This window comes from Sorghum bicolor, chromosome 3 (assembly GCF_000003195.3).
Source record: "Sorghum bicolor cultivar BTx623 chromosome 3, Sorghum_bicolor_NCBIv3, whole genome shotgun sequence".
Classification (NCBI taxonomy): Eukaryota; Viridiplantae; Streptophyta; class Magnoliopsida; order Poales; family Poaceae; genus Sorghum; species Sorghum bicolor.
In genome coordinates this window covers 68,967,770-68,980,875 of record NC_012872.2, presented here as the reverse complement: position 1 = coordinate 68,980,875, position 13,106 = coordinate 68,967,770, and the positions used below count along the sequence as shown (strand labels likewise).

Below are 13,106 nucleotides of genomic sequence, written 5' to 3'. Positions count from 1 at the left end.
CCAAGCAAATTCTCCTACTGCAACACAGGAGCAGCTGATTGTATTGTACTCTAGATGTTAGTTATCATAGTACTGCGTTACAACAAAAAATAGTGTCAGTCAAAGAGGTTTTTCAGAGTTCCTCTGTTTCTAGACGAACGCCATCAAACTGGGCCATGTTGTTTCTGTGCTGGTGCACTATCAAGTGTCCTAACCGAGAAAGATTTTACTTACTAGGTAATAAAGCAGGAGCTCTACTGACTAACTAACTCCTATGCTGACGCTGCTTCTGCAATCCTGCAATACCTAAAAGCGCTAGAAAGAGTCTGCGGTTGCACAGCTGCACAACTGCACAAGGACACACTGTCCTAGCTACTGATGACCGTGCTTAAATTGAAGCAAGCAGCAGCGGCAGAGACGCCAGCTCTGGCCTTGTTTACTTCCCTGAAAATTTTACAAAATTTTTCACATTCCCGTCACATTGAATCTTTAGACGCATGCATGGAGTATTAAATATAGACGAAAATAAAAACTAATTGCACAGTTTGGTCGAAATTGACGAGACGAATCTTTTGAGCCTACTTGGTTCATGATTAGACAATATTTGTCAAATACAAACGAAAATGCTACAGTGTCCATTTCCCAAAATTTTTCGGAACTAAACAAGGCCTCTATCCATAATTCCATATCAATGTTTCTGCGTATTTCAGATACCACTGTCGGGTTGAAATCTGAAGACCAATAGACAGGGCAATCTCAGGCTGCTGTTTGGCCCGCTGTATCTCTGTTTCTCCGGAGCTTTGCAAATGTACCACAAGGCATGCTCACATCAGTGTGAGCAGTTGCATCATTCCATGCGCGTGGCTGTCCCAATGCGACTGTGGTCAGCATGAACGCATGCGCTTAGGCTTTAAGAAAACTTTGAGGATCATCATAGATAACACAACTGTATTATGTTTGATCATCCCAGAAAGACATTAATATTTGAGTATGTTTGGAGTTCAAAATAAGTAACCAACGTCAATATTAGAGAATTGATGAGACATTATAGCTTTGTTAAATCTTGATAAACATGTAATACTAAGGGCACCCTCAACGGTGCCATGTCAGCTCTCCATAGTGATTCCACATTACTCCCTCCGTGGCTCCGTCCAACGCAAGTGCAATTCTAGGATTCAAATTTATATACAACCAACAATGATCTTTGTTATTAGTCATGCTCTAATCTTTTGGAGGACACTTAGTCTATTGTGTCACAGCTATCTACACCATCGCGGCAAGTCCTAGGGGCAAAGCTTCATAAGGCCAGTCTCAATGCATAGTTTCATGCACAGTTACCAAGACTGTAAACTAGCTAACCGAGCCACATGAGTTTCATAGGGATGAAACTCCTCTCTCATCCGATGAAACTCCTTCATTTAATAACCCTGCCAAATCAGCAATTTTGCTTATGTGGCACTCTATTTAATGTGCATGACACTCTCATGAAACATGCATTGAGACTAACCTAAGGACCATCCTAATCATGCACCCCAAACATTTGTTATTTTTCAATATGCATATTTAAGACGCTAATGACTAATACGAAATAGGACTTTGCCTTAAAAATGACTTAGGACACTCCCAATGCTAGAAACTACACATATTTTCTATACCTATTAATTTTTATAGATACTATCTATAAAAACTATGGTTCCAATGGATAGTTTCTATAGAATATTTTTTTATCCAATCACATTCATTCTCTCTCCATTATTAGCCAATAATATCACTTCATGTCTTGGATTTCGTGTAGACATGGTTTCTAACTTAGACTAAGTTTCTATGATTTTTGCTCTCTCTTCAATAACTACCTTGCCACATCAGCAAAATGCTTATGTGACACTACAATTAATATCTATAGAAACCATGATAATTTCTGCATTGGGAGTGCTCTTATAGGACTTGTCATACTCACACATACCCTAACAAAGAGTAACGGTCATACACCCCCACTTGACATTGTCCTAAGAAACAAAATACTCCCTCCATCCTAAATTATAAGTTATTCCAAAAATTTTGGAGAGTCAAAGTATTAAATTTATATGATAAAATAATAATATTTATGATAGCAACTAAGTATCATTAGATTCATTGTTAATTATATTTTCATAATATATCTACTTGATTACATAAATCTTTATAATTCTTTCTATAATTTTGGTCAAACTTGAGATTATTTGACTTTTCAAAATTTTTGGAATACCTTATAATTTGGTGTGAAGGGAGTAGTTCCTGTGCCAAGAAGTAATACTCCTAGCATACTGTAATAAACAACTACACATGGCTGCTTATCTCTACGTACTTTCCCCTATTGAAAATAAGTTGGACCTCGTTTACTTCCACCCAAAATTTTAAATTTTTTTTCAAGATTCTCCGTCACATCGAATCTTTAGACGCATACATGGAGTATTAAATATAGATAAAAATAAAAACTAATCGCACAGTTTGGTCGAAATTGACGAGACAAATCTTTTAAGACTAGTTAGTCTATGGTTGAACAATAATTACCACAAACAAACGAAAGTGATACAGTGTCGCAAAATTTTTCTCTACACGAACTAAACAAGGCCTTGATAAAAGTTTGCCCTAAAGTCAGTTCTAATTACTTGGACTACTAATAATATGTATGGAAATATATTATCTAAGGTGAGAAATATATTTTGAACATAGTTTTCTTTCATAATAATTTTTTATTGTCAACCTTCTTTACGTAGTTGTGTGTAGGTTGCTGCTTTTTAGACATTGTTTATGCCGAAGTTGAAATAATTTCATTTAAGACAAATCTCCTTGAACCGTAAGGTATGAGATTTACCACATCTCTGTTTTGGAGTTACTTCACACGCGTACATCGGATTTTGTCAAAGAACATGTGACGTTTGCCAAGCATGTACTTGCAACTTTTCTGCATTTTGCAAAAGGCTGAATCCCCGCTCGAGTGATGAATGCATGCATTGTTGAAGGCATGACTCGTCGTTTCTAAATAGATCTTTTACAACTTGTAGATGAGATATTTGAAGCAAACACAAATAAGTGATTACAATTGCATACGCTTGAGCGATTCATCGCGTCAGACACCTGAATCCTTTGCACACCCCCATCCACACGGCGAACAGCACCAGGCACAGCACCACATCCACGACGATCACGACCGTTGCGTGGCGCGACCACGAGCGCCACCCCGGAAGCGCGCTTTCCCCCGGTTGCAAGGCGCGACGTCGCTCTCCGGCCCTCTGGCGCTCCTCGCCTTTCTCGCTGGCCAGGGCCTGCAGCGGCGTCGACGGCTCCTGCGCTTGCAGCGAGGCTTCCGGAAGCTCCGCGTCAGCCACGCCGGAGCTCGGACCCGCCACGCCCCGCAGCGTCCTCGCGAACTGGCGCGCGACGGGGGCCACCGCTTCCTCGCGCAGGCGTTTCCTGGGCGCGGCGTCGCACGCGTCGCGGACGCGCTCCAGGAACCGGACCACCTCCGCGGCGCCGGGAGTCGGGTCGGCGGCGGCGAAGTAGGTGCGGCCGTCGTCGGCCGAGAGGAACGCGAACGTCCTGGCCCCGTCGACGGTGTGGTGGTGCCACCGGTGGTGCTCGGGGGCGTGGTCGAGGCAGAGCGCGGCGAGCGTGAGCGCCGACTCGGCGTCCTCGCCGACCGCGTTGGTATGGAAGTAGGAGATGTTGTTCCTGTTGCCCCTGGTCGTCGCGGCGACACAGAAGAAGACGTCGTCCACGCCGCCGTCTCCTGCGCCTGCGGTGCCGTCGCCCTCCACCTCCATCGGCACACGACGCGTGTGAGGGCCCTGATCGGCGCGAGGTCGTGCACGCTTGTTCGAGGCCGACGAACAACGGAACAAGTGCTCTTGTTCTTGTTCGTGCATGTGCCGCTACGCCATCGATTAATGAGGCTGTAAAGAGGACATCTTCAAATCGGTCCAAGGTGCAAAGGCTGCTGCTGCTGCGACGCAAAAAGGTTTGAGGGGCAGAACGAAACGGTGCAGAAGAAAGCTGCTGCAACCGGGAGTTGCAGTACTTATGCAGAAATGGTTTCAGCCGCACCGGAAAGAAGTATAGGTTAGATCGACAGAGATGATATGTGCTTTGGTGGCCAAGGAATATACAAGGAGAGAAGGAAAGAAGCCCTAGGTGCTGGGTCAGTAGAGGAGCTGGGGTGCATCACAAGTAAACTTACTTGATAGGAATACCATTCTGATTCATGGCTTGAAGTGTGGTTCTGACCTTGGAGAAGCCTCCAAGGTGCACAGAACGACGATAAGAGTTTAATTCTGCTGTAGGCGGTTCTCATTCCAGAATAAAACAATTTTGGGTCAGGTGAGTTAGAAACAAGTTCCTCAGTGCGATACACGTCCTTAAAAAAGTGGTATGCCCTCAGCAACCATCTTTTTTTTCCTCTTACGAGGATACTGCTACGCTAGTAGGTTCCAAAAGTAATGGAATGCTATTGTTAGTGAAGCAACGGTGAGAAGACAGGTTGCTTGTCACCACTTAGCACAAGCTTAGTTGGTGGTAGTTCGGACAATGACCTTGACACTTGCTCATAAGATGAAAGGTAGTACGACTTACGAGTGTTACACATAAGACGAAAGGTGGAACTGCACTAATAAAAGAAACTATCAGACTCGTCAAACATAAAGACAGGCTATATATTCAGGCACCGGGCAATCTCATCAATTCTCCTCACCTAACTCAAAAAATAAAGGCCAAATGCTAACTAAGATCTTGCTAGCAGTGAAAGATGACACACAGAACCATTGCATGATAACTAGTGCAACAACTGAGTTTTGTTGTCATTTAGTACGCTCTCAGTCTGCAATGTCAACACAAAAACTAATTGGACATGTCTATATTCAGGAACTTTCTGTTGTTCCAGCAATCCAACCCGCACGAGTTAGATTCACTAGTGTGGCTGGCACGAACATAACAGAGTACTTGACTCTCTTTTGTAAGTAACATCAGCTGGCTTCAGAGTTGTGACAATGGAGAACACAACAGGACAGGATTTTTGCCAGCGTTCTTCTGAATATCTAGAGGATATGATAACCATATTTACATGCTTGAGCACGACTACGAGGTACTACAATCTAGGAGTTACCAAAACATGGAGGTGTCAAGAACCTATGTGGAACCTGCGTACTCTCAACATACTGCATTCTTCTGCACCTAGGATGGGTACATAATTGGCTGATTCGCAGGTCCATGGACAAAGGCATTCATAACAGGACCCCTATGGGCAATGTTCAGAACAGAACCAAATTGCCTACTGTAATCATACATACTGTTGCTTACCTGGCCATGGCTGTGTACTGGTCCACCTGATAAAGCTGGTCATAAAGAGGAGAGATACGATGATCAAGTTTACATTAATAGCTGTGCAGTTTGGAACATGCATTAACAAGGCTCAGGAAAGTATCTCACCTTGTGGGTGAAAACCATATGGATAAGGAATGGGAGAAAAACCATAACCTCCAATCCTCCCGTTTACCACCGGATATGCTGGGGTACGAGACACAGGCATATCACAACAATGCAAGATTTGAGTCTGTTTTGGTAACGGTATAGGGTTGAGCTTAGGCATTACTGGGTTATTGCCATTTGAAGAGGGTACAGGATTGAGCATTACTGAGTTATTGTCATTTGAAGACGGTTTGTCATGACCAGCAATCTGCAAAAACATAACAAGAAGATAGATATCTGAGCCTGGTAATATTTTAAGACATAAAGATAACTATGTAACAAGTTACACGTGATTTGAAGGAGATGGATAAACTAGGGATTTGAGGGAAATTTTAATATTTCTGCAAATAGTATGACAGATAACTTAAAACTGTCATTATACAATAGCGTGCCTAGGTAAAAGCAGTGGTCCTGCGATTATATAGACAAGTAATGTATGTGGACAGAGTGTTATACACAAATAATGCATGTATATTATACACAAATAATGCACGTATTACACAAATGATGCATGTAGACAGAATATTATACACAAGTAATGTACCTAGATAGAAATGAAAACCTACCACGAACTTAAGCGTTTTACCATTGATCCGAACAAGTCCTGAGAAAAGCCTAACAGCGTATTGCGCGATTTCCTCGGTTTCATACTCAGCAAAGGCGTAACCTTTGCGACTGTTACTCTCCTTGTCACTAGGTACATGTAGGTCTACTACATGGCCTGCCTGAATAAGAATCTCATACAAGACCCTTTCAGATAATTTTTCATCCAAGTTACCTATTAAGAAAATAAACAGTTGAAGAATTAATAAAGCATACTAAATACTAATTGGGCCAACACAGCTGCCCAGATGGTCCAGAGAACATGGCAACATATCTTTCAAACAGAAATACAATCTTGGCTATAATGTTCTAATAAGTAGCAAAGCCACCCAACACAGAGACACTCAGTTTTAAATTTAAATAAAAGCGCAAAAGGAGAGCTCCATATGTCCATAACAGACTAGTTCAGTAACACGTATAATTTGAAACAACAATTGTCCAAATATACATATATATGATGTCATTATATCACACTAATATTTACTCCCTCCATTCCAAATTATAAGTTATTCTGGCTTTTCTAGTACATAGTTTTTACTAGTATGTATCTAGCCACAATGTATATCTAGGTGCCTAGCAAAAGCTATGTACCTAGAAAAGAACATAGTCCTGTAGTTGCTGACAGTTTGATTATGTGGACATTAGTCATCAGCGGGCAATCAAAATGGCAAGCAACCTAACAGGATATCACAGCTCTTTTTAAGAAAAGCAGGAGCATTGCCAAATGTTTATAGGAATAAAAAAAATTAGAACAAATCAATTAGGAAGGTATGACAACTGCATTAAAACAGAGAATCGGAAACTTTAATCTACAGACATAGCAGCAACGGTGGCAAAACCAGGAGTCTTCAAGCGGATAAATTACAATTATAATGCCTAATACCTCAAAACAGCAGAAATTAGGCAAATCAGAAGTCGTGGCTAGATAACACTAGCTAGTGAGTCACACCGACATTTGGCATCAGAAATGCGTAATCAACACTAACCAGTGTGAGTCAGTGACACCGGCATCAAAATGCATAATCAGCGGCACACCAAAGATTAAATCACAAATCACCCCAAAGAGGGTTCTATTTAACCCAAAACAATAGAAGCAGACGTGTATACGCTTGCTGGGCGAGAGGGCAGAACAAGCAAATCACGCAACATACACTGAATTGCTCATGCAATCAGATCGAACAAAATCAACCAATCTCTAAGACTCTAACCAAAACAAACGCAGACACAACAACTTGATTGGATCACGCAGCTGGCTCGAACTAGAATAATCCTAAAACCCCATGGGATCCTACGAGTACAACCCACCCATAAACGACGGAAGGGAATCGCGAGCGTGAAGAGAGCTCTCACCTATGAAGACGGTGCAGCCTGGGTTCCTCGCCATGGGCGACTGAATCAGGGCGCGGGGGCTGCTACGAGCACTCCTTGCGCGGCCACGCTGCAATCAGCAGGACGCCGAGTCGCCGACGGCGGGACGGACGCGGGGGTGGGTGGGGTCGTGGGCACGACCGGACGAGCAAATCAGGTGGCGGCGTATAGGGCAGGCCGTTGCCGCGAGGCAGAAGCGGAAGGCGCACGGGATCTCCGTAGGCGGCGCCGCGGCGGGTGGCTATATTTGCCTGGAGATTCGGAAAAACGGCGCGACAACCGACGCGGAGACGGAGGAGTGGGGTCGGCGTGGTGCATGCTGGTCCCGCACGTCAGTGGCTGGTGTTAACCGACACCCATCGGGTACACAGGAGCCGCGTGAAGGAACCTCGTCGCGTCGGGTCATGGATGACGTGGCGGGTACGCGTGTGAGCTTCGGATTGGCGGGTACGCGTGGCGTCTGCTCTCGTGCACCAACCGAGAGTCCGAGACACATCCTCTGACGCGTACGACTATGTATGCGTTACCTTGAAACCGCTACAATTACTAACGCCTTGTTTAGTTCCAAAATTTTTAGCAAAATGAGCACGGTAGCAATTTCGTTTGTATTTGACAAATATTGTCCAATTATGGACTAACTAGGCTCAAAAGATTCGTCTCGTCAATTCCGATCAAACTGTGCAATTAGTTTTTATTTTTATCTATATTTAATACTTCATGCATACGTCTAAAGATTCGATGTGACGGAGAATCTGAAAAATTTTACAAAATTTTTAGGAAACTAAACAAGGCCTAATTTGAAATTTAAAACCCGAATATAACTGTCAAGAATTTATGAATCATTTTGAATTTATCTCTCAAAAAAACGAGAAAATAGAATTCAAGGGCAACCGATATTATGTAACTAAATAGTGATATACATGAGGCTCACATGACTAGTTTGTAATTTCTCATAATGTCTGACCATCTATAATGAGTCTCACTAGAAGGCTAAGCTGATACTAATTTGTTGTGAAAGAAAAATATTAAAAATACTATTAAAATAGTATTGTAGGGTAATCCTTCCGGACAAAGAGAAAAGTAGGAAATGATAATATTATTATTGCCTTGTATGAGTAGTCCATGATAATATTATGAGTAGTCTTTGTTGGGGTACTCTATTAACATATTTCACAATATTTTAACTAGTTGGTATAAAATATTTTAATCATATATGAACTGCTCTCTGTTACGTTACATATATTGTAGTTGCTCTAAAGTATGGTATCATTTAGATCATATCTAATCTATAATCATACCACCAAATGATTGATGCTTAGACTTAAAGGTATCATTTGAACCCAAGGTTCTTTACCCAATACTATGACAATCTAATTTTAATCTATCTAAGGTACCATTTGAAGTACTACTATCAAGCTACGTCACCGTACTCCAATCCGATTCATCAATGTGTAGGTTGTTTTTACTTTCTCAACCACTTCTCATTTTCTTTCGTCATTCCAAATTAATAAACAGTAGTACTATCACTATCACTCTCACAGAATAGATTGTATTAGGGTCATTTGGTCTAGCATTTCCTTAATCCCTTTGAACGTGTTTAAAAAACAAAACAATCTACATTTGAAAACCACTTGCAAAAATGACTTAAATGGACCTTGTAATCTATAATTTTTATTAGGCCCTAAATACGGAGTCTTAGTTGGGGATTTGAATTTCGAAACCACAAGAAGTGTCCATGTTGGATTGGAGAGAATAAACAACTCGGAGAATCCAAGCAATCGAGGAGATCCATCTCAGCACAGGCTGGACGGACACGGACGGACAGGCCGCGCGACGATTCACACTGCCAACGCCCAACGGGAAGACGAAGCAGACAAGATCTCGCGCTGAAGAGCAGCACAAAAGCCATAAACGCCTCCCTCTTCCTCTCCCCCTGATGGAGCTCCGGCCGTTTCAAAACCCCCCACCCCGCGCCCGGTGCCACGCGGCCGCGTCTCCGCAGCCTCGGTCCCCGGCCCGCGTCGCGTCACGCCGGACGCCGCGCTTCTGATTTCCGACCGTTCCTACTTGGCGCCCGCCGGATTCCCCTAGTCCTTGACTCCTTGTCGTGCGGGAAGGTGCGGTTTCCTGGCGCGGATGTGAGGGAAGGCCGGGAGGGGCAGGGAAGGAATGCAGAGGTCGCGGAGGGCCCTTCTGCGGAGGACGGCGGCGGCGCAGGAGCAGAGCGCGGTGGCGGAGGCGGAGGCTGCCGCTAACGGGAGGAAGAGGCGGCTGTATGGCTTCTCCGCCTCCCTCGTCGTCGCCTCCTGGGTCGCCGTGCTCCTCCTCCACTCCCTCGTCGGACACGGCGACAGTCAACGAGGTATGGCCAACTGCCCTCTTCTCTTCCGCTGTATCTCGCCCTACCATTTCTCAATCCGTCTTGAAGGGTCAGCCGCGTGGCTGCTCTCGTGTTGGTGATCGCGACACGCGAACCGATGCCCCGGCTGTTCTACGCAGCCGATCATACTGCGCGGCGCCATCGAAGTCCGTCACAACTTGGTAGATCCGGGTGCCTTGTTGCGTTCTTTCTAAATACATGTCGATGGTTGTTCGACTAGCTGATGAACTCCCACGTCCTTGTGTCCTCGAGCTGCTAATTTCTCTTATGTTTTAAAATAATGGAAATTACATCTGTGTTGTGGTTTCTGCAGATGGAGGAGGCTATGCTGTCGATCTTACTGTTGTTGAGCCTGCCTTGAATGTTGGTCCTTTTAATCCGGTTGTACAGGTAGAGCATGGAGAGAATTTGGCAGTGCCAGGCGATCCCTGTGTTAATTCTGTCGAAAATGCTGTGCTTTCAGAGGACACACTGGTGCAAGCAGATCAGTTGTGCTCCAATGATGAGGTGCTGAGTGAGAACACAGAAGCTCTTACCAAAGACAGTCAGGTTGAGCTTTCAGGAGATCAGGGTGGGTATCTTCCTCAGTCGGATGTTGATTCTGGAGTTCAGCCAGGGGAGAAGGTGGAGAGTGAAGATTTGCCAAGACCACCAAGACTATCACGGGTTGCTCCTCCTGATCTTGATGAATTCAAGACAAGAGCAATTGCTGAAAGGGGACCTGGTGTTTCTAGTCAACCTGGTCATGTCATCCACCGAAGGGAGCCTAGTGGGAAGTTGTATAATTATGCAGCAGCATCTAAAGGGGCTAAGGTCCTGGATTTCAACAAGGAGGCTAAGGGTGCTTCCAATATCTTAGATAAAGACAAAGACAAGTACCTCCGTAATCCTTGTTCAGCAGAGGGAAAGTTTGTCATCATAGAGCTTTCTGAAGAAACCTTAGTAGATACAATCGCAATTGCAAATTTTGAGCATTATTCTTCTAATCCGAAAGAATTTGAATTGCTGAGCAGTCTGACATATCCCACAGAAAACTGGGAGACTCTTGGAAGATTCACTGCTGCAAATGCAAAAGTTTCTCAGAATTTCACTTTTCTCGAGCCAAAGTGGGCTAGATATTTGAAACTGAACTTGGTCAGCCATTATGGTTCTGAGTTCTACTGTACGCTCAGTATGCTTGAAGTGTATGGAATGGATGCTGTAGAAAAGATGCTTGAAAACTTGATTCCAGTTGAGAATAAGAAAACGGAACCTGATGACAAAACGAAGGAGCCTGTTGAACAAATGCCTTTGAAGGAGTCTTCTGGAGGAAAAGAATCCTCACAGGAACCCCTCGATGAAGATGAATTTGAAATAGAAGATGTTAAACCAAACAGTGATTCAACGAAGAATGGCGCTAATGATCAAGTTTCAGAGACAAGGACACTTCAGGCTGGCAGGATTCCTGGAGATACAGTTCTTAAGATGCTAATGCAGAAAGTTCAATCTCTTGATGTGAGCTTCTCTGTCTTGGAGAAGTACCTAGTGGAGTTGAACAGCAGATATGGGCAAATATTTAAGGATTTCGATGCCGATATTGATAGCAAAGATGTCTTGTTAGAGAGGATCAAATCAGAGCTGAAGAATCTTGAGAGCAGCAAAGATAGCATTGTATGCATTTTTCTATACTCAAATTTTCCTTGTCTATTGGTACCCGATAATTTGGTATTTATTGATATAATTTCTTGGTTTCAGACGAATGAAATTGAAGGTATCCTCTCATGGAAGTTAGTTGCTTCCTCGCAACTAAACCAGCTGGTCCTGGATAATGCTCTACTCAGGTTTGTATATTAATATTATCGTATTCCTTTTTTTCTCTCCCAATTCATGATCATGATGCACACACAACTTGAGTTGCTTCAGCATGTGTTCATAAAATTATATTTGATACATATTACTTTGCTAATCACTCTGTTATGCTTCTGCAGATCGGAATTTGAAACATTTCGACAAAAACAAACTGACATGGAGAACAGGAGTCTTGCTGTTATATTTCTCAGTTTTGTTTTCGCTTGCTTAGCTCTTGCTAAGCTGTCTATAGGCATTATGTCCAAATTTTGTAGATTCTATGACTTTGAAAAGATCCATAATGTAAGATCCGGGTGGGTTGTGTTGCTGCTTAGCAGTTGCATCATATCCACCATTTTGATAATACAGTAATACAAGCATTCAACTTCACATGGTCACGGCTGTACATTGCAGTTGCATGAGGTTTCTGATTCAGAATCAACTATCATCACAGATCTTATGCAAATTTACAGTGCAGTTGTTTGGCGCCATCAGTTGTCTCAGTTTGGTGGTCCTTTTAAAGCAGCAGCAGACCAGACTACTGGCAGTAGAATATTTTGTCCTTGTTCCACTCCCGGTCCTGGGGAATGTAAAGCAGATCTACCTGGAAAGCATGTGTATGCTGGCATACTGCTGGATCGGTGTGCTTCTTTATTTGTTCAAGGAACCAGAGGTCCAGAGCATGGTCCCCGTATGGCTTTCATGTTACCATGTATGATTGGCATGGGGAGATGGGTTAATATACTACTAGTATCCTCCTTCCATGAGCATTGTGCTGTCCATGTTCTTCAGCTGGCTCCTTGTCTTGTGCACATGGCCTGGAGCCCTGGACTGCTTAAAAGGCAGTGTTCCGTTGGTTTCCAGCAGGAAAGGCATCGCTGATAACTTCAGTCAGCACTCAGCAAAGTCAATGCCGAAAATATTACACAATTGTGTGAAGTGAAATCTACTCCTACCCGAACCTGGAGCTCTTTGAGTTGGTTGTTGGTTGAGGCCGTTGGCCCGTGGTTGGTTTGCAGTAGGTTGCTGTGGTTTTGTTGGTTTCCTTCCAGTTTTCCTGATGGAGACTTCTCCAAACAAATTCAGAAATGCCCATTCATGATGGTTGCCAAAATTTATTACATATAATATGTACAGAAGATGTGAGTTGTATGCAAACCGTGAATGTGATCACTGGTCAGCTGATTAGGTGTCTAGAATCCAGCTGCTTGGCTCTGGCTCTGTCTTAGCATGTGTTTTTTTTATGCATGAACCATGAAGTGTTCTCGAATGATGGATATCCATGGTTCCACAAGGAAGATGATTCCATTGCGCCAAGTGTCAACTTCAGCAAAGCAGTATTTGATACGAATTACAGTCTGTTTTCCATCTAAATGTATAGCTTTTGTTCGACTGTGGTTTACTTGTATTAACGGTAAAGCATGTTGGAACTTGGAAAGAACTCTAGGGT

General features: G+C 43.4%; 3 protein-coding genes across 4 annotated transcripts; 1 reads left to right on the top strand and 2 right to left on the bottom strand.

Moving 5' to 3' along the window:
• On the bottom strand, positions 2,958-7,653 carry LOC8061008 (phytolongin Phyl1.1). 2 transcript variants are annotated; one of them, XM_021457409.1, is made up of 6 exons: positions 7,432-7,653; positions 6,045-6,256; positions 5,603-5,686; positions 5,440-5,517; positions 5,311-5,345; positions 2,958-3,911 (listed from the first exon to the last, which is right to left on the bottom strand). In XM_021457409.1, exon 6 carries the CDS (start codon positions 3,882-3,884, stop codon positions 3,081-3,083), a length of 804 nt encoding a protein of 267 aa, XP_021313084.1. In that variant the 5' UTR covers positions 3,885-3,911; positions 5,311-5,345; positions 5,440-5,517; positions 5,603-5,686; positions 6,045-6,256; positions 7,432-7,653; the 3' UTR covers positions 2,958-3,080. The 2 variants fall into 2 exon arrangements, with proteins under 2 accessions (XP_021313084.1, XP_021313085.1); XM_021457410.1 differs by lacking the exon at positions 6,045-6,256.
• Positions 4,816-7,465, bottom strand: LOC110433766 (spliceosome-associated protein 49-like). The gene is made up of 5 exons (XM_021456335.1): positions 7,432-7,465; positions 6,045-6,256; positions 5,603-5,686; positions 5,311-5,345; positions 4,816-4,831 (listed from the first exon to the last, which is right to left on the bottom strand). Exons 1-5 carry the CDS (start codon positions 7,463-7,465, stop codon positions 4,816-4,818), a joined length of 381 nt encoding a protein of 126 aa, XP_021312010.1.
• On the top strand, positions 9,288-12,964 carry LOC8061007 (uncharacterized protein SLP1). The gene is made up of 4 exons (XM_002458809.2): positions 9,288-9,811; positions 10,143-11,479; positions 11,564-11,649; positions 11,797-12,964. Exons 1-4 carry the CDS (start codon positions 9,619-9,621, stop codon positions 12,026-12,028), a joined length of 1,848 nt encoding a protein of 615 aa, XP_002458854.1. The 5' UTR covers positions 9,288-9,618; the 3' UTR covers positions 12,029-12,964.